At 41.0% G+C, this 18,294-nt stretch overlaps 1 protein-coding gene across 1 annotated transcript in view; it reads left to right on the top strand.

Moving 5' to 3' along the window:
- The window catches only part of LOC149156263 (3-hydroxyisobutyryl-CoA hydrolase 1-like), a 349,800-nt gene that overhangs the window by 158,691 nt on the left and 172,815 nt on the right, over positions 1-18,294 (top strand). Inside the window, exon 9 of the mRNA XM_089438049.1 lies at positions 2,699-2,784. Coding sequence (XP_089294175.1) covers positions 2,699-2,784 — 86 coding nt within the window. The remainder of the gene's footprint in view (positions 1-2,698; positions 2,785-18,294) is intronic.

Raw genomic sequence — 18,294 nt, 5'->3', positions numbered from 1 at the left:
TGTTAGTAAAACGACAAGGGGCGAGCTAGTCATTCATGATGACTTGCTTAAGGGCATCACTGTCATAAGGAAGCTGCCATACAACATTGTGATAAGGACACTGCCATACGTCATTGTCATTAGGACGTTGCCATACATCGTTGTCATTAGGACGCTTCCATACATCACTGTCATAAGGAAGCTGCCATACATCATTGAAGATAACCTCTCTGCAACTCAATGAACAAGGGCTTGGTAACTAGCCCTCTTGGTTGCCCTTTAGCTCCTTCAAAGGTCAATCACAAGACTGCCCGTACACTTTGACATATCTGCCTATTTGTCCATTGAACTAGGGCTCTCTCCAATAGCCCAACACCATTGAACACAGGCTGCTACAGACCTGTCCATCTTGGAGCTAAACCACCTTGCAAATCATCAACTTCACAATACAATTACATACCTTTGAGGATGTCATCTTCTGCTCATAAAACTTGTTCTTGTGCACACTTTATCTCTGAAGTTTCAGCCCTGATTAGGGTACCCTGTGGCAACTACAGGACGGGTCCATTTCTTGGCTAAACAACCCTTCAAATCCAGTGCTAGACTTCCTCTAACAAGCCCTCTATCCTTGCGTTGTCCTTCCAAGTTAGGGCTTGGACCTATCTGAAATAACACAGGATCATATGTGGCTTGTTCACAGAGATTGGCACTTGCACATAAATCTGCCACGTACTTATGCCCAGAATGCTCTTTAGAAATTCAGCCAGCCCTTCTCCTAGTCATGTCCAAAACAAAGGTCAGATTAGGCCTCCTTTAGGTCTCGACCACCCTTAGAAATCCATGCGCATACCTAGAGACCTTGCGGCCTCAGTTAGCAGACCAATTGAGGCTCATTATGGCCTCCCTTCAGAACAAAATTTCGGCCCTTTTTCCTTCCATCTTAGTTGAAGACCTCAGACTTCTTGGCTGCAGATAAAAGAGATAGATGAGTGATAGTTGGCGATGAATGAGCTCCAAGGCTTGTTTATTTATATTAGATGGTGGAGTAGCCAAGGGGTGTCTTTGTGCCAAAGTGTCTCTTCACTTAGTGAGGCCAACTTGAGGAAAAAACCTTCTTTATTTTGCTCTTGATAATAGTTAAATATATTTACCAAATGCCTTGATGATTGCTTGCCCAAATAAATTTGACACATCAAATAATAATGAGAGTGCTAAATAATAATTTCCTTTTATTAAATTCAAATTCTCCTTTTGGGGCAAGATGCTTTCTCCTTCGGGTAGCTAGATTTTTCCTTGGGGTAATTGGATTTCTCTTGGGGGAAATTCATCCCAAAGCTACCCAAATGTCAACAGATGGTTGATTGCACAAATTTTGAGGCTGTTTACTGCACAAAAATTGAGGCACCTTGCACAGAAATCGAGGCTGATTGATAGCAAAGATTTCTAAGAGTTTGGCACAGAAAACAAGAGAAGTAATGCACTTGTTGGTTGGAAAAGTTTGCTGTAAACTCATTTTTCTGTGAGCCTTAATAATTTTTTCTATCTCTACTGTTTTTCCCTTGAGGGTTTTCTAGGGGCATTACCCAAAAGTTTGTGTGTCATTTATGAGATTGGTTTTCTAAGTTTCCTCTTAGTATTTAAAGTAAAGGATTTGGTGTGTTTTCTTTCATAAGTTCAGTTTTGAATGCATTTGTGAATGAGCATTAAACCCTAGCTATCAAGAAACTGAGAAACTTATTTGAGATTGAAAACCGGTGACTGGGTCAATTAAAACTTACATTAAGTACCTTTCATACTTCACTAGGAAGGATTTTTGAATCATTAGTCGTTGCTCTTGCCAACTAAGGATGAGGAGTTGGACTTGGTGTTTCTGTTGCTCATTGAAACTATTCCACAATACTGTTGTTCATATTATTTTCAATTTGGAAAACGGAAATCTTGGCATATTAGGATAACATTGTGCATTGATGTTTTCAGTTGTCAAAACAATTTGTTGACCTTGAGATATCATTTATGGGATCATCTTGCATAGACTTAGTCATCTGTCGATCTTGTCAGTGTCAAGGTTGCCATTGAAAGGTCTTATTTCAACTTAGGCTTCCACTTTGGAAGGCTTTTCATAGCTGGCATGACTGTTCTTATTTTATAGAACTTCTGGATCAAATTGGTACTAAAAGTAGCATTCAACCTGCTACTTGTGATTATTGAAGAATTGATCACTGTGTCGTCATCACAATATTACTCAAACTCAACGACATCACTTGTGTAAAATATTTTGAATTTCGTTTTGTCAAATGCTTGCAATGTGAATTTTTTTTTTTTTACTTCGGGATACAAATATTATATATTAAAATGTGGTAATAAGAATGATCAAATGAGAGTGAGAGGTCTGCTTATATACTATGCAGGTGCCTCTTCATGGAGAGTCGTGTCTCATTTAGACATGAATTTTCAACCTAATTACTAATTAACTAATCATTATTAATTATTATCATTTTCATTATTTCCTATATATTTATTCATAACAACATGCACAATTGTTTGTTTTCTCCACAGGTTTGAACTTACCAAATGTTTTTGGGTTGACTATTCTGTAAAATCCACTCTTTCTTAAAATGTTCGTGTTGCAACTGCATTACTTTCCAGTTGTAGTGTAAGAACATGTATCTTTATTTCATTCTGGAAAAATTGGCATGTTTTATGTGTTTCTATGTTTCAGGTGAATATGTAGGATTGACGGGTGTGAGATTGAATGGAGCAGAATTGCTTGCTTGTGGCCTTGCAACCCACTTTGTGCATTCCACGGTATAGTTGAAATTAATCAACTTAAAATGGTACATACTGCAAAATGTTTATTCAAGACAATCTTGATAGGATAGCCTATTCCAAAGTTCTGCATTTTGTGTGGCAATTGTTTATCATATGTCATGGAGGCAATGTGGTTTTGAGATTCACAAGAGAGAGAGGAGGTTTGAATAGAACGAACCAGCAAACCATGATTCTACAATAAGAAAGAACAACACTAGGGCTGCCAAGAGAGGCACATCCATAGAGAAAGAAATGAACCTGAGCACAAAGTACACTTAGAGAGAAATAACCCAAGCACAAAAGGACACAATAATTTATGGTGCCTGTGGGGTAAAAACTTTTGTATAGAGAATTAATGGATGATCACAATTGAGTGGATTTTCTTAAGATATGTAAATTATGAATGGGAGTTGTGTATATATACACAACTTAAGATGCAGGGCACTTTGCCCAAGGAGCGGTTATGAGCCTACTTTCGCTTGACTAGGTTGGACTTATACAAACCTAGAATTGCAACAATAATGATTACAATCAATGTTGTGGGACTCCTTTTTCATATTCTTGAATCTGGCTGAGCCTTGTTGAGTCAACCTTGGGATGAGTGAGTCCCTATCCGTATTATTAGCATAGGACTGAACCCATTTGAACCGGCTGGTTTAACCGGTTTGAGGCCAAAATCGGTTCGGACTGGTGACCTGAACCACTTTTGGTCGGTTCAGTACCGAACTGGCTGGTTCTTGTATGAAACTGGCTGTTTAGTACCGAACTGGCTGTTTCTTGTACGAAACCAGCTGGTTTGGTATTGAACCAGAAAGTTTTGTATATTGCTGCAAAGAACCCTTTGAACACAATTTTTTTCAAAAAAGCAATGATTTATGACAAGGGAAGTCGAGTATATGACCATATTGCCCTACTAATGCTATGCAATTCATGGTAATGTTAAATTCTTAAAGTAAAAGTGACATTCTCCTTAAAGTAAAAGTAAAAGCAACATTACCATGAAATGATTCAGGATGTTTGAGAGTGCTTTTGCTCTCACTGTATTTCATATGGAGAAAGTAGAACTTTAAAACTCACTCAAAATCCAACAGACCTAACAATTTTTCAAGATTTTAGGATTGGGGGGGATTGCTATGCTCCATTAGAGGAAATTTCAGCCTAAAAGTGGCCTCCTAAGGAAAAATAATAAAATAATAGTTAAAATAATAAAATAAGAGGTATGAATTTTGGAGGGAAAAAAAGAAAACTACTCTTTTTTAATTGTATTTTTGGCTTATGTCCTTATATGTTTACTCAAATTATGTGGAATTAAATTCCACATCCAACGAGTACCCATTATGCATATGAGTGTCCACACTTGAAATTTGAGTAAGCGTATAAGGAGATAAGCCAAAAATACAATTAAAAAAAGTAGCTTTTCTCCTTTTCCCTACAAAATATTTACATGTACCTCTTTTTAAATTTAAAGGGTTTTGATTGGTTTACATATTATGACATGGAAATTACATGAAAATTTCATAGGCATTTTTAGGCTGAAATTTCCTCTAATGATTGGATTTTGTCGTGTATGAGGGTATGGAATTGGTATTTAATCAAGAACACCAAGTTCTCTATGTACCTTGATGTTAGTGGCATTGGTTGTTGAACTCCTCTATCATGAGCCTACTAAAAAAGTTACCCATCACTCAAACAAAATCTGGATTTGACATGCTATGTTTTTTCTATCTTATTATAATACTTAGAGGGTACCTTTTATAATATGTAGGTATCTGTTGAAGCATGATTTTTTTTGGATGCTAGATGCCAATTGGAGCTTGCTTGTTGATGTATTTTAGGTTTAGATATGGATTTCACTCAATGCTATTTTAGTTATGTGCACCCTTGCATGCTATATAAATGAGAACTTTTTCTTATATGTCTATAAATGGTTTGGATTCATATGGATGCAACATGAATATATATGTTTTTCTTTAAAAATTGAATATTTTATTTGTTTTTGGTTCACTGATTTTTTGGTCCATTCTTTTCACTGGTTCCTGACGGTTCTGACCGGTTCCTGGTTCGGGGGGTCTATTGGTTTGATGATCGGTCTGGTTCTGATAACATTGCTCCCTATCACTTGCCAAATTGTACTTGATGATAAAATCCCTAATCTACAAGGCACAACCGAAGAAGAAACTATGAGGATGACCACTTTTGTCACCTAAGTAACCTATCCTCTTCACTTTATGCGACCTTTTGACACGAACAATGTTCATTATCACACGAATCTTTAGAATATTTGGAATATGAGAATATCCATAATAGAATAAATAATATTTATATATGAATGTTTGAATACAAAAATGATATATTATTGTACAGTAAGGGTCTTGTATATATACCTAGTGTAGGAATTTTGGGTAGCTCGGAAGGTATTTCTGAGAGGTGAAAACCCACCAATAGGAGTTGGTTGGGAAATTTACCCAAGTAGTTGGGGTTTTGACCCGAAGTTGTGGGTTTCGACCCAAGTCCATTAATTATTTATTGTAATTTATGGTTAAAGGATTGAGTGGGCAAAACCTTAAAGGACCAAGGGTTCCCCAAATAACCTAAAGGAAAACTATAAATTGGAGGCCAAAGGAAAGGTCTAGACACACAAGTGGAGAAAGACTTTCACTTGTGGAGAGAGGGAGGCTAAAGGACTATGTAATATCCCTAATTTTGATTTTTAGCATTAGAGATGAGTTTGGGGAGAGCATGCAATTTCGGTACCGGGACTCAGGAGGAAAAGAAAATATTGCGGCTCTAGTGGAAAGTGGGCACCACAAGAAAGAAAAATTCGACCCAAGGAGGGAACTTGCACTCTTGGAAGAGAGAGGAAAGAGAAGGGAGTGCGAATTAGGAGAGAGAGAGAGAGTGGGGACCACAAGGAGAGAAGGAGCAACAAATTATAAATAGAGCAAGAGGCATTCATTTTGGTCATTCATTCATCTATTTAGAAACTTGTCTTTGACATAGCACGCGTGAGCGGAAGCCAAGTTTGCAAGTGCTGTTTAGCACACGAGTGTCTTCGAGTAAACATCTCAACCCTTGCTTTGGTGGACTTCGAGTGCCAGCCCCAGGAGGGAGTTCCATCCTTTTCCGATTGTTCCAACAGTGGGAGTGCGAGTTTATGTGGAGGAGACACTAGTAGCAGCGCAGGGACTGCACAATGCTTGGAGGAGACACACTTGGGAGTTTAGGAGTGAAAGGAGTTTGGGCTTAGAACTTGAGGTGGAGTCCGGGGAAGGGTTGTGGGGGCTTTTCCAACATTTTGGGGGAGCAACAAACGCAACATCTGCTACAGGCTACATCTTTTTCTTGTGGAGGAGGGCCAAGCATTTGGGATCAATTTTGGAGCGTAAAAAATAGGACAAACTGTTTCTGGGTTTTTGACAAGGACCTCAGAAATAATTTGGCAGAAATTATTGGGCAGATTTGAGGGGTCAAACAGGGGTCCCAATCTAGACAACAACTAGAGGAGCTAGGGGAAATTTGGGCCGAAATTCCGAGGTCAACATTTGGCCAATTCCTTCATGGGCTTTTGTGGTTTATTGGTGGAGAGGTCGGGGTTAATTTCTTGAAATTTTCTGAGCACCGGAGGAGGCCCTAAAAGTAGATCTTCACACCTAGCAGCGTATTTTTGGGCAGTTCAACGCAGAGTTAGGAAATAGAGCAACAACATATTTGAGGGGGACTTCTTATTATTCATTTGGGCTTAGCTAGCTTCCCTTGAGCAAGCCCAGGTTCACTCTTTCCAACACCTCATTGTACCGTCTTCATATTATAATAAAATGGCTTAGCAACGTAGTTTTATGGAAAGTGTGGAATTTTTTTGATTTACTTCAGGATACAAATATTATATATTAAAATGTGTGAATAAGAATGGTACAAATGAGAGTGAGAGGTCTTCTTATATACTATGTAGCTGCCTCTTCATGGAGAGTCATGTCTCATTTAGACATGACTTTTCAACCTAATTACTAATTAACTAATCATTATTTATTATTATAATTTACATTGTTTCCTATATATTTATTCATTTACATTATTTAATTTTTGCAGATTTTACAGCTTTCCAGAGATGGCCGTACGAGATTGCCATAGGAGGTTGTGGGAGTTCGCCAGAATGCAGATCTAGGTAGCAGATCGACTTCCAGTTGTTGGAGACAAGTGCTGGAGGAAGTGCGAGTTGTCTTGTGCGAGTTGTAAAGCCAAGGAAGGTCCTAGTAAGGGGCAAGGCTCAAAAGGAGATAGTGAGGCACCAGATCCAGGAGGAGTATGATACTGCAGTATGCCAGGGTGGGCAGGGTCTAGTGCAAAATCAACAAGGAGATCAGTTAAATCAGCACCAATTGTTGTTGCAATACCATCACCGTCACTATAAGGGCCCACAATATCATAGTAGCAAGTTTAGTGTCAACAGGCGCAGTCAGTCATTCAGATGACAGTTGCAAAGCTAGTTGCAGTAAGTGGACGTGAGACAATTGCAGAGCTAGTTACAGTGACATAGGCAGTGTGAATTGGCCAGTTGCAGAATGCAAGGCGCAGTTCCATCCATAGAGGGTTCTAGTTTTCTAGAAGAGGAAAGGAGGTCAAATAAATTCCAGCAGATGAAGCTGAGGGAGGCAGTGCGAATTGGTTAGTTGAGACACAGTTATAGCCAGAGACAATCGGCTAGTTTGTGTTGCAGAGGCTACAGATTGTATACCAGTATTAGGAGGAGATCTGGAGGCAGAACGAGTAGTTTCAGTATGCATCAGGAGGTGGAGTGTCTATTAAAAAGGGTTTTCGAAGACAAGATTGAATTTCATGTAGCAAAATCTTGCAATCCAGTTAGGCATGCGGACATGAGTGCAAGTTGCAGTAGATATCCAGGGGTAGCCTGGCTAGGTGGTGTCACCTCCTCCTGTTGCTCCTCCTCCTCCTCCCCCTCTATGCCTTCCACTACCTCATGCTCTAACCAATCATCGACAGACTCCATGAGAGGCCTCTCGACCTCAACCCTCCATGCAACAGTGGTGTCAATCCCATCCAATGAGATGGCCTCCATATTAGGTATCCCTCAAGTTGCTTCACCCACAATCGAAGATTGTAGTAGACGTAGACCATGTCATTAAGTTGTTGGGTCTCCAACCTGTACAAAGATCATAAAATAATAATTATAAAGAAAATATTTAATGAATTCAAAAAATTAATTGGAAATTTGGAATATTTTAAGTTTTAAGTTTACCTTGTTGCGCTTCTTGTTGTGTATTTTTTCAAATACACTCTAGTTGCACTCGCATTCTGTGGAGCTACATGTTTGGCTGAGGATTCGAATGGAAAGCTTTCGCAGATGGGGTACTCTAGCACCATAGTGAGTCCACCATGCATCTACAACAAAAATACAAATAAGATAAACATAAGAAAAAAATCAAATTTGAAAGTTGAAGCAAAGTATGAAGTTATGAACTTGAAGAGACAATGAAATTTGAAAATACCTGGCATTGTAGTGTTCATATCAGTTACAGCCATCTCAAAGCCAAATGTGCTACCTACCATCCTGTATATATCCATTTCTTTGGAGATTTTTGCATGTTCTGCTGGAGATCGCACCATCCTCTGAACATAGGTTAAGAATCTATCCATGATCTTAGCATCAAATAAGAACCCACATGGGTAAGAAAATGTGGGGTTCAGGTAGATCCCTGCAGCATGAATGGGACGATGGAGTGTGTTGTTCCATCGTTCATCAATCACTTCCCATAGGAGGAGTTGTTTCTGAAACCCTCATCTCCCTTATCATCATAGTAGGCCCGAAAGGGTTCTTTGGCCCTGTCCATGACCTCATACAAATAGCCCATTGCGGGCTTCTCACCATCAACTAATCGAAGAAACTTTACCAAAGGTTCAGTAACGGTGCACACCTCCTGCACTTCTGCCCAGAATTCTTCCTGGTATGAAACTAATCTGCATATGGCCTCTCCCTCTGGTTTGTGGCTCATTGTCAAAGCAAGCCACTCCTCTGAAAGAAACATTCTCTTCACATCCCACATGGAATTCAAGAGGGATTGAAGAGATATGATACTGGTGGCAAACCGTGTAATGGCGGGGCACACCACCTCCTTGTTGTTGGTGAATTTTCTCATCAAACTAAGCACAGATGCATGATTATATATAAATTTTGTAATGCTTTTTTATGAGTCAACAATATGATTGACGAAGGAAATTTTTCCTATGTCCTCCAACATCAAATCAATACAATGTGCAGCACAAGGTGTCCAAAAGAAAGTAGGATGCCTCTCCATAACCATCCTGATTCCTGCCAGCAGCAACATAATTTGTAGCATTGTCCGTTATGACTTGGACAACATGTTCTGCACCCACCTCCAAAATAAACACATCCAGAAAATCACATAATAATTTTGCATCTTTGATATGTGAAGATGCATCAACAGATTTCATAAAAATTGTCCCCTTGGGATAACTAACCAAGAAGTTTATAAGGGTTCTCCCCTTTTGGTAGTCCAACCATCTAACATCACAACGCATCCTGTTTGTGCCCATGATGCCCTAAACTCCTCCAATCTTTTGGTGCAGTCAACCTTTTCCTCTTGAAGAATGCAGCCTCTAAAGTCATCATAAGAAGGGATTTTGTACCCTGGGCCAACAGTTGCAATAGCATCAACAACAGGCTGGAAAAATGGATTATTCCTTGCAACGCTGAAAGGAATATCACTCCAAAGGAGAAACTTGCCCAACAACTTGTCAGCTTGTTCTTTCTCATTTTTTTTAAGCATTGAAGTGATAGATGGTTGTGAACCAGGCGTGGTTCTAGGAACAAAAAATGATGAGGCAGCTACAGGGTTGGTTGTAGACATTGATGCTGAAGTAGAACCAGTGCCACTTCCATATTCACCTCCTAACACCTTCCCTGCTAGTTGCTTCTTCAGTTCTGCTTTGAGCACTTTCTCTTGTTCTAATTCTTCCAATGATCTCATGGCTCTTCAAATGATTTCCGCATTTGTATTGTTGCAAGGCTCTACATCATGTCCAGGGATTTGTGCAAGGTGATACTTCAATCTCTAAACCCCCCTTGACTATGAAAATTCTATCACTGCAACCACTGATTTACTTTTCCTACTTATTTCACCATAAGTTATTCATGAAATTACTTCAACAAACATTAAAATAAATACTGCTGCAGATATCACACCATAATACAGAAACAAACATATGCACAAGAATCAACACATTGACACAGTTATTTTGGACTAATGTCCCTGCAAAAACCCAATGTGGGAAAACTGGTGCAGCAAGGGAGGATTTTATTATTCAACAATTTTCTAGTACAACTGGGTGCCAAGCTAGCTTACCCACAAATAGACAAATTTTCCAGCACTTATTTTGAACCCAGCGTAGGCCCTACTGACCTCTGTGATAGCCTAAAACCCTCTCCGTCAGCTTGAAACTCTCTGCGTTAGCTTGAAACCCTCTGCGTCAGCCTGAAACTCTCTGCGTCAGCCTGAAACCCTCTGCATCAACCTGAAACTCTCTGCGTCAGCCTGAAACTCTCTGCGTCAGCCTGAAACCCTCTTCATCAACCTGAAACTCTCAGCGTCAGCCTGAAACCCTCTGCGTCAGCCTCCTGAGGCTCTGCGTAGCCTCTCTGGCCTCCAACGTAACTCCTGTAGCCTCTGCGTGGATGATGCAGGCCTTGCTGGCTCTGCGCAGTCTCTGCTGCCTCTGCGTGGCTTCCTCTGGCCCTACATCTGCCTCTTCTGCCTCTGCGCTGATCTCCCGTCTCTCTGTTCCATACTTGCTGCTTCTTGACTGCTCTCTAAACAACTGGTTCAATTTCTCAGCTAACCCTGCTCCAGAAATTGAACTGACAGGTCTCCCTTAGTGTATTCTCCAAGTGACCCTCAAGCCTCCTCTTATATTTTTCTCGTTGACAAATCAACGGTCGAGATTAAGTCCCTAATAACGGTTAAGATTAGATCTGGCTTGATCCATGTCTTTTGGACCATTCTAACACAGTTTCATATTAATACACATTAATACTTTATTTTCTCTAAGTTTAGACTTAGGAACTCCATTAAAAATATTAATTGTTTTAATATCTCCTGAACTGTTTAGAATCTTCCCAAACCCTTTTGGGTATTGGAGATCTCATGTGCCCCAACCTCTCCACCAAATTTCGTGGCTAGAGCACATCTGATGCTACTGGAAATCAACACTCCCTCTTAGTGAGGACTGTGCTCTAGTAGTACTCCTCACTGAGTATGACCCTGATTATCTGGCATCGGTCTCTATGCTGATGTTAAGCTTCCTTGCCCAACATCCTCTGCACTGCTATATCCTGTACTGCCGCCCATGACTCTGCTACTGCCACTGCTGCATCTGTATGACAACTCTCTCTACATCCGTGCTGCTGCTGGTCCTTTATCCCAACACTGCATCTGCAGTGCAACTCCCTCTGCATTTGTGTTGCTGCTGGTCCTTTCTCCCAACACTGCATCTGCACTGCAACTCCCTCTTCATTCGTGCTGCTAACAAACTACTTCTGAAAGGGGTTCTTTACCGTCCCCATCTTTTCCCTGAAGTAGTCAAATTTTGACTTTCCAAGGGCCTTGGTGAGGATATTTGCCACTTGTTCTCCTTTAGGAGTGTAGTTCAACTGTACCGCTCCTCGTTGGACAGAGTCTCTGACAAAGTGACGCCGGATATCAATATACTTCGACCTATCATGAAATACTGGATTCTCAGAGAGTTTGATGCAACTCTGATTATCACACATGATCCTGGTTTCTCCTGCCTAGGATCACCAACAGTTTTCTAAGCCATATGGCCTCACACGAAGCTGTGCTTGCTGCCATATATTCTGCCTCAAATGAGCTCAGAGCCACAGACTTCTGTTTCCTACTGCACCAGGAGGTCATTCCTGATCCAATGTTGAAACAGTACCCAGAGGTACTTTTCCGATCCACTGAACTTCCTGCCCAATCTGCATTAGTAAATCGAAACGTCGACATAACGAACATAATACTGTGGATAATCCGGATCATGCTACTCCAAAATCCACTCAACTTGATATCCTTCCCCTTGGTGTATAAAAGCCCATATTCAACTGTTCCCGTAAATACCTAAGAACGTGTTTGGCTGCTGCCCAGTGTGACCTCTTTGGTTCCACCATGAATTCACTGAGGGTGTTGACAGCGTAGCAAATATCTGGCCTGGTATTGACTAGATACATCAGGGACCCTATGAGCTGTCGATATAGGGTGGGATCGACATCCTTGTCTTCTGATGCATCAATCTTCTTCCAGTTGGTGATCATTGGCGTAGCCATAGGTCTACAGTCTCCCATCTCAAACCTTTTCAGGATCTCTGTAGCATACCTCCCTTGCCCAAGGAAGATTTCTCCTTTCTGCTGCCAAACTTCCAACCCTAGGAAGTAGTGCATTCGTCCCAGATCCTTCATATCGAACTCTGTGGCTAGATTCTTCTTGCAGTCCTCAATGAGTCTGGATGATCCTGTCAGAAAGAGATCATCCACATATAATACTAAGATAAGTGGCTCGTTCTCTACAACCAGATAGTAGAGATTCAGATCCGCGTCACTCTTGACAAACCCCATCTTCTGCAAGTAGCCATCTATTCGACCATACCATGCTCTCGGTGCCTGCTTCAGCCCATACAAGGCTTTCTTCAGTCTGCATACATGAGACTTCTTCTCATGAGTTTCAAAGCCCTTTGGTTGTTCAATGTATACCTCTTTTTATATTACCCCATTCAAAAATGTCGTCTTGACATCCATCTGATGGATTTCCCATCCCATCTAGGCTGCAAGAGATATCATGGTCCTAATAGATGTATACCGGGCTGCCGGGGCAAAGGTTTCGTCATAGTCAATCCCTTTCTTTTGAGCATACCCCTTAGCCACAAACCTGGCCTTATATTTCTCAACACTGCCGTCCATAGCATATTTGATCTTGTAGATCCATCTTGAACTTACCACAGATTTGTCTTGAGGCCTTGACACCACCTCCTAGACATCGTTCACCATTATGGAGTTATACTCCTCCACCATCATATCTAGCCAGACCTAATGCTTAGCTGCCTCCATGAAACTGGCAGGCTCCCCATCCTGAGCTACTAACGCTTGATACCTGTCTAGTTGTTTTCGCTCCCTCTTATTGTTCCTTGGCTTATCGATGAAGTTCTCTGCATCACGCAGAATATAACGAAGTTCTCTGCTAGTTCTTCCTCTGCCAACAGGTGCCTCTGTTCGCTCCTCCTCATCCTGAGAATTTTCCTGACCTGAGGAAGAATTCTTCACTTCCGTTGGTTGAAGAGGCATGACCAACGGATCCTCTTTCGACTGCTCCTCAGAAGGCATTTCGCGAGATCTTCTGAAAGCTCTGTCCTCCATGAACTTTACATCTCGTCGTACTACTACCTTCCTGCTCCCTGGAAGATAGATTCTGTATGCCTTAGCGTTCTCGCTATATCCCACCAGATACCCCTTTTCTGTAGTCTGATCCAGCTTCTTCCTCTTTTCTTCGGGTATGCAGCAATATGCTAAACTCCCAAATATCCTGAAATGACTGACTTCAGGCGTCTTCCCAGTGAAGACTTTCTCTGGAGTAATCTTGCCCAATGCCCGATGAGGAGTCCTATTCTGAACATAGACAACTGTGTTGCATGCTTCCGCCCACAAGAATTTTGGCATATCCTGATCATGCAGCATGGCCCGAGCTGCTTCTACAATAGTCCTATTTTTTCTGCCACCCTATTCTGCTCCAGATTGTAGGGAGCTGTCCACTCTCTTCTGATGCCCTCCTTAGTGCAATAATCAGTGAAGTCCTTATCGACATACTCTCCACCATTATCTGAGCGCAAGACTTTTATTTTCTTACTAGTCAGATTCTCCACTAGAGCCTTGAACTCCTTGAATCGACAGAAAACCTCATCCTTGGTTTTCAGAAAATAAATCCAAGTTTTCCTCGAGTGGTCATCAATGAAGGTAAGGAAATACTTGGCATCGCTGAGAGCTTTGACGGACATAGGTCCACAGATATCTGAGTGTATCAATCCTAGTACACTCTTGGCCCTGTGTTTGCTCCTAGGAAATGCCGCCTTGGCATACTTTCCTAGAGCGCATCCCCTGCATACATCATCTCGTTCCATACTCAGATCCAGAACTCCTGTTAGAGTGCTCCTGAGAATTCTGAGAGTTCCATGGTGCAAGTGACCCATCCTTCTGTGCCGTAGTTCGTTCAAGTCATTGTCCCCATGACTGCCTATTAGTGCCATTGGAGATTCTAGTTTTAATCCATACAACCGATTACTTTTTATCCCGATCTGCACTTTCTTTTTCCAACGTGGGTGTTTGACGTATACCTTTTCCTTGATGAAGTAGATGTCATAGCCCTTGCCTTGTAGTTGTGTCATGGAAAGTAAGTTCATCTCCAATCCTGGTACATGCAACACATTTGTGGCACGAAACCGCTCTCCCGATTTTGTCTAAAAAACTATGGTACCCTTTCCTACTGGAGTACACTTTGCCTTGCTCCCATGGTGATCTAAAAGTTCATCTTCTCTTCTCGATATTCTGAGAAACACTCCCTGATTCCCGTCATATGCCACGAGGCTCCACTGTCTATATACCATACTTCTGATGATGCAACACTAGTCATGCACGCCACTTCTTCTTCCAACCTGGAAGCCAACATAGAGAAATCGAAATCTCTTTCTCTTGTGCAATCTTCTAAAAATCTGCGTGAGTCCCTTGAGGTAGATGCCTCTGCATCATGGTCTCGACCCATAACTAATTTTCCCTTTCTGTCTCTAATTACTTGCTCTGATACCATGTGAAAATTCTATCACTGCAGCTATTGATTTACTTTTCCTACTTATTTCACCATAAGTTATTCATGAAATTACGTCAACAAACATTAAAATAAATACTGTTGTAGATATCACACCGTAATACAGAAACAAACATATGCACAAGAATCAACACATTGACACATTTATTTTGGATTAATGTCCCCGGAAAAACCCAATGTGGGAAAACCGGTGCAGCAAGGGAGGATTTTATCATTCAACAATTTTCTAGTACAACTAGGTGCCAAGCTGGCTTACCCACAGATAGACAAATTTTCCAACACTTCTTCTGAACCTAGCGCAGGCCCTACTGACCTCTGCGACAGCCTGAAACCCTCTGCGTCAGCCTGAAACTCTCTGCGTCAGCTTGAAACCCTTTGCGTCAGCCTACTGAGGCTCTGCGCAACCTCTTTGGCTTTCAGCGTCACTCCTGCAGCCTATACGTGGATGACGTAGGCCTTGCTGGCTCTGCACAGTCTCTACTGCCTCTGCGTGGCTTTCTCTGGCCCTACGTCTGCCTCTTCTGCCTCTACGCTAATCTCCCATCTCTCTGTTCCGTACTTGCTGCCTCCTGACTGCTCTCCAGACCACTGGTTCAATTTCTCAGCTAACCTTGCTCCAAAAATTGAACTGATTGGTCTCCCTCAGTGTATTCTCCAAGTGACCCTCAAGCGTCCTCTATACTTTTCTCGTTGACAAATCAACGACAGAGATTAAGTCCCTAATCAACTACTAAGATTAGATCTGGCTTGATCGATGTCTTTTGGACCATTCTAACACAGTTTGATATTAAGACACATTAATATTTTATTTTCCCTAAGTTTAGACTTAGGGACTCCCTTAAAAATATTAATTATTTTAATATCTTCTGAACTGTTTAGAATCTGCCCAAACCCTTTTGGGTATTGGAGATCTCATGTGCTCCAACCTCTCCACCAAATTTCGTGGCTAGAGTACATCCATTGCTACCCCAAATCAACACTGACATATGCTGCCCACACAACTTGCAAGACAAGTTCAATCTATCAAACCCTCCATCAGGGTCACCATATTCCCATAGAGGGTCCAATTTCCTTGGCATGTGTGTAACTTGGTTGAACTCTTGAATTTTAATGTAAGATGAAGTTTGAACTTTGAAGTTGAATCTATGGCACAATAAGAATTGCAAATTAAAAAAAAAATTACATACATGACACAACACATTGAATTTTTGACAAAAAAACAAAAAAACCTCGACTCAATCCAAAATGAACTCTCTCCACTCTATGCAACTAAAATGAAAAAAAACACCATCAAACCCACTAAAAAATCTTTGATAAACAATGGGTTATAGAAACCCAAGCAAAAACAAGGAAAAAACCAAAACAAAATGGTCAAATTTGGTGCCCATACCTGGAAACCACGGTTTGCGGAGAAATTTGATCCAAAGACGAAGTTCTCTTGCTTGGGATGCTAAAATCTCCAAGCTTCCTCCTCCTTTGCCATAATAGATGCCTTCCAGGGTTCCTCTCCTCCTCAACTCCCAATCCACGCTGCTGTTTGTTCAAAACAATGTGGAAAAAGTTGAAGTCGGGATTAATTCGGCAAGGGTCTCGTTAAAGTCGAGAGTTTTTTGAAAAAGTTGGCAAAATTAGAAAAACACAAAATTATTGATTTTAATTTTTTTTTTTTTAACATCTAGAGTATCCACAACATCAAATAAATGCATTTCCACATAAACATATAAAGAAAGCTAATATATAATATGTATATGGAGTCTAGTGCTACATCACATATCAAAATAGTGAATCAACTCCTGAATCTTGAGTCATGTTTGAGTCTCAACTCTCAAGAGTCAAAATATCAACAAAAAATATATTAAATGTATATCATGAGTCATCTAAAAGTCATAAAGTAATCAGTCACTGAGATCCTCTTTCCCTTTTACGGGAATAGGGAATGGCTTTGCCTTCTCCTCTAGAGGAAGAAGGCCCTGCCCCTGGGGATACAAATGGACTCAATCGTCCTCTAGAAGCCGATGGAAGAGGTGGCCTCTGTCCTATGCTGCTGCTGCCCATTCTAGATGGTGTTACCTCCTCCTCCTCATCCTCAACCAGCTCTGCCTCCTGAACCTGATGTTGCTCCTCTACCTCTGGCTCTCCCTCCCCTGCAACTGCTACATCCTCTAGATCCACACCTAACCAATCCGGGATCGAGTCCATGATCAGTGTCTTAGTCTTGACCCTCCATGCAGCGGTGGTATCAATATTGTCCAATGAGATGGCTTCCACATTAGCAGGTGTCTGAAGTTGTCTCACCCACAATCGAAGATTGTAGTAGACGTAGACCATGTCATTGAGGCGTTGGGACTCCAATCAGTATTAGGGTCATAGATTGTAAATTAGTACTTGGAAAATTTAAATATTAAAAATAGTCAAATGAATTAAAAAAATTTAATTTGAAATTTTTTTTCATGTTGCGCTTTTCGCTGTGTATTTTGTCAAATACGCTCCAGTTGCGCTCACACCCAGAGGAACTGCATGTTTGGCTGAGCACTTGAATGGCAAGCTTTTGGAGATGGGGTACTCTTACACCATAGCTTGTCCACCAAGCATCTACAAGTTAAAAGAAAAATGAGAAACATAAAAAAAAAAAACATTGAAATTCTAAACTTGAAAGTTTGAAACAAACTGAAGCTTATCTGGCATTTTGGTCGTCCTATTCTTAATAGCCATGGTAAAACCAAATGTGCCACCTACCATCCTATAGACCTCCATTTCTTTAGAAATATCTTCACGTTCTTGCTCAAATGACACTATCCTCTCGACACAAGTGAAGAATCCATCCGTCACCTCGGCATCAAATCTGAAACCATAGGCGTAAGAAAATGCGGGGTTGAGGTAGATACCTACAGCATGAATGGGGCGATGGAGGGTATTGTTCCATCGCTCATCAATCACTCTCCATATGACTTGTTGTTTCTCTAACCCCTCATCTTCCTTATCTTCATAATAAGCACGAATGGCTTCTTTGGCCTATCCATGGCCTCATACAAGTAGTCCATTGTGGGCTTGTCTCCATCAACCAACCGAAGAACCCTTACCAAAGGTTCTGAAATGGCACACACCTCCTTTACTCCTGCCCAAAAGCTCTGATCATATGAAACTAGTCTGCATATGCCCTCTCCCTCTGGTTTGCAGCTAATAGATAAAGCACGCCAATCCGCTGGAAGAAACATGCTTTTCACATCCTACATAGAATTCAACAGAGACTGAAGAGATATGAAAGTAGTGGCAAATCGTGTAATGGCAGGACGCACCAACTCTTTGTTTTTGGTGTATTTTCTCATCAAGCTAAGCACAGATGCATGATTATATATAAATTTTGTTATGCTCCTGGATGATTCAACAATATCCCTCACAATAGGAATCCTACCTATATCCTCCAACATCAAGTCAATGCAATGAGCAACACAAGGTGTCCAAAACAAGTTAGGATACCTCTCCATAAGCAACTTGCCAGCTGCAACATAATTTGCAGCGTTGTTCGTTATGACTTGGACAACATTGCTTGGGCCTACTTCCTGAATGAAGATGTCCAAAAACTCACATAATGTACGTGCATCTTTAATGT

This window comes from Pinus tabuliformis, chromosome 9 (assembly GCF_031772625.1).
Source record: "Pinus tabuliformis cultivar Carrire ecotype Pingquan chromosome 9, CPIR1, whole genome shotgun sequence".
NCBI classification, from domain to species: Eukaryota; Viridiplantae; Streptophyta; class Pinopsida; order Pinales; family Pinaceae; genus Pinus; species Pinus tabuliformis.
Note: the sequence above shows the minus strand (reverse complement) of the source record. Positions and strands in the feature narration are given on the sequence as shown.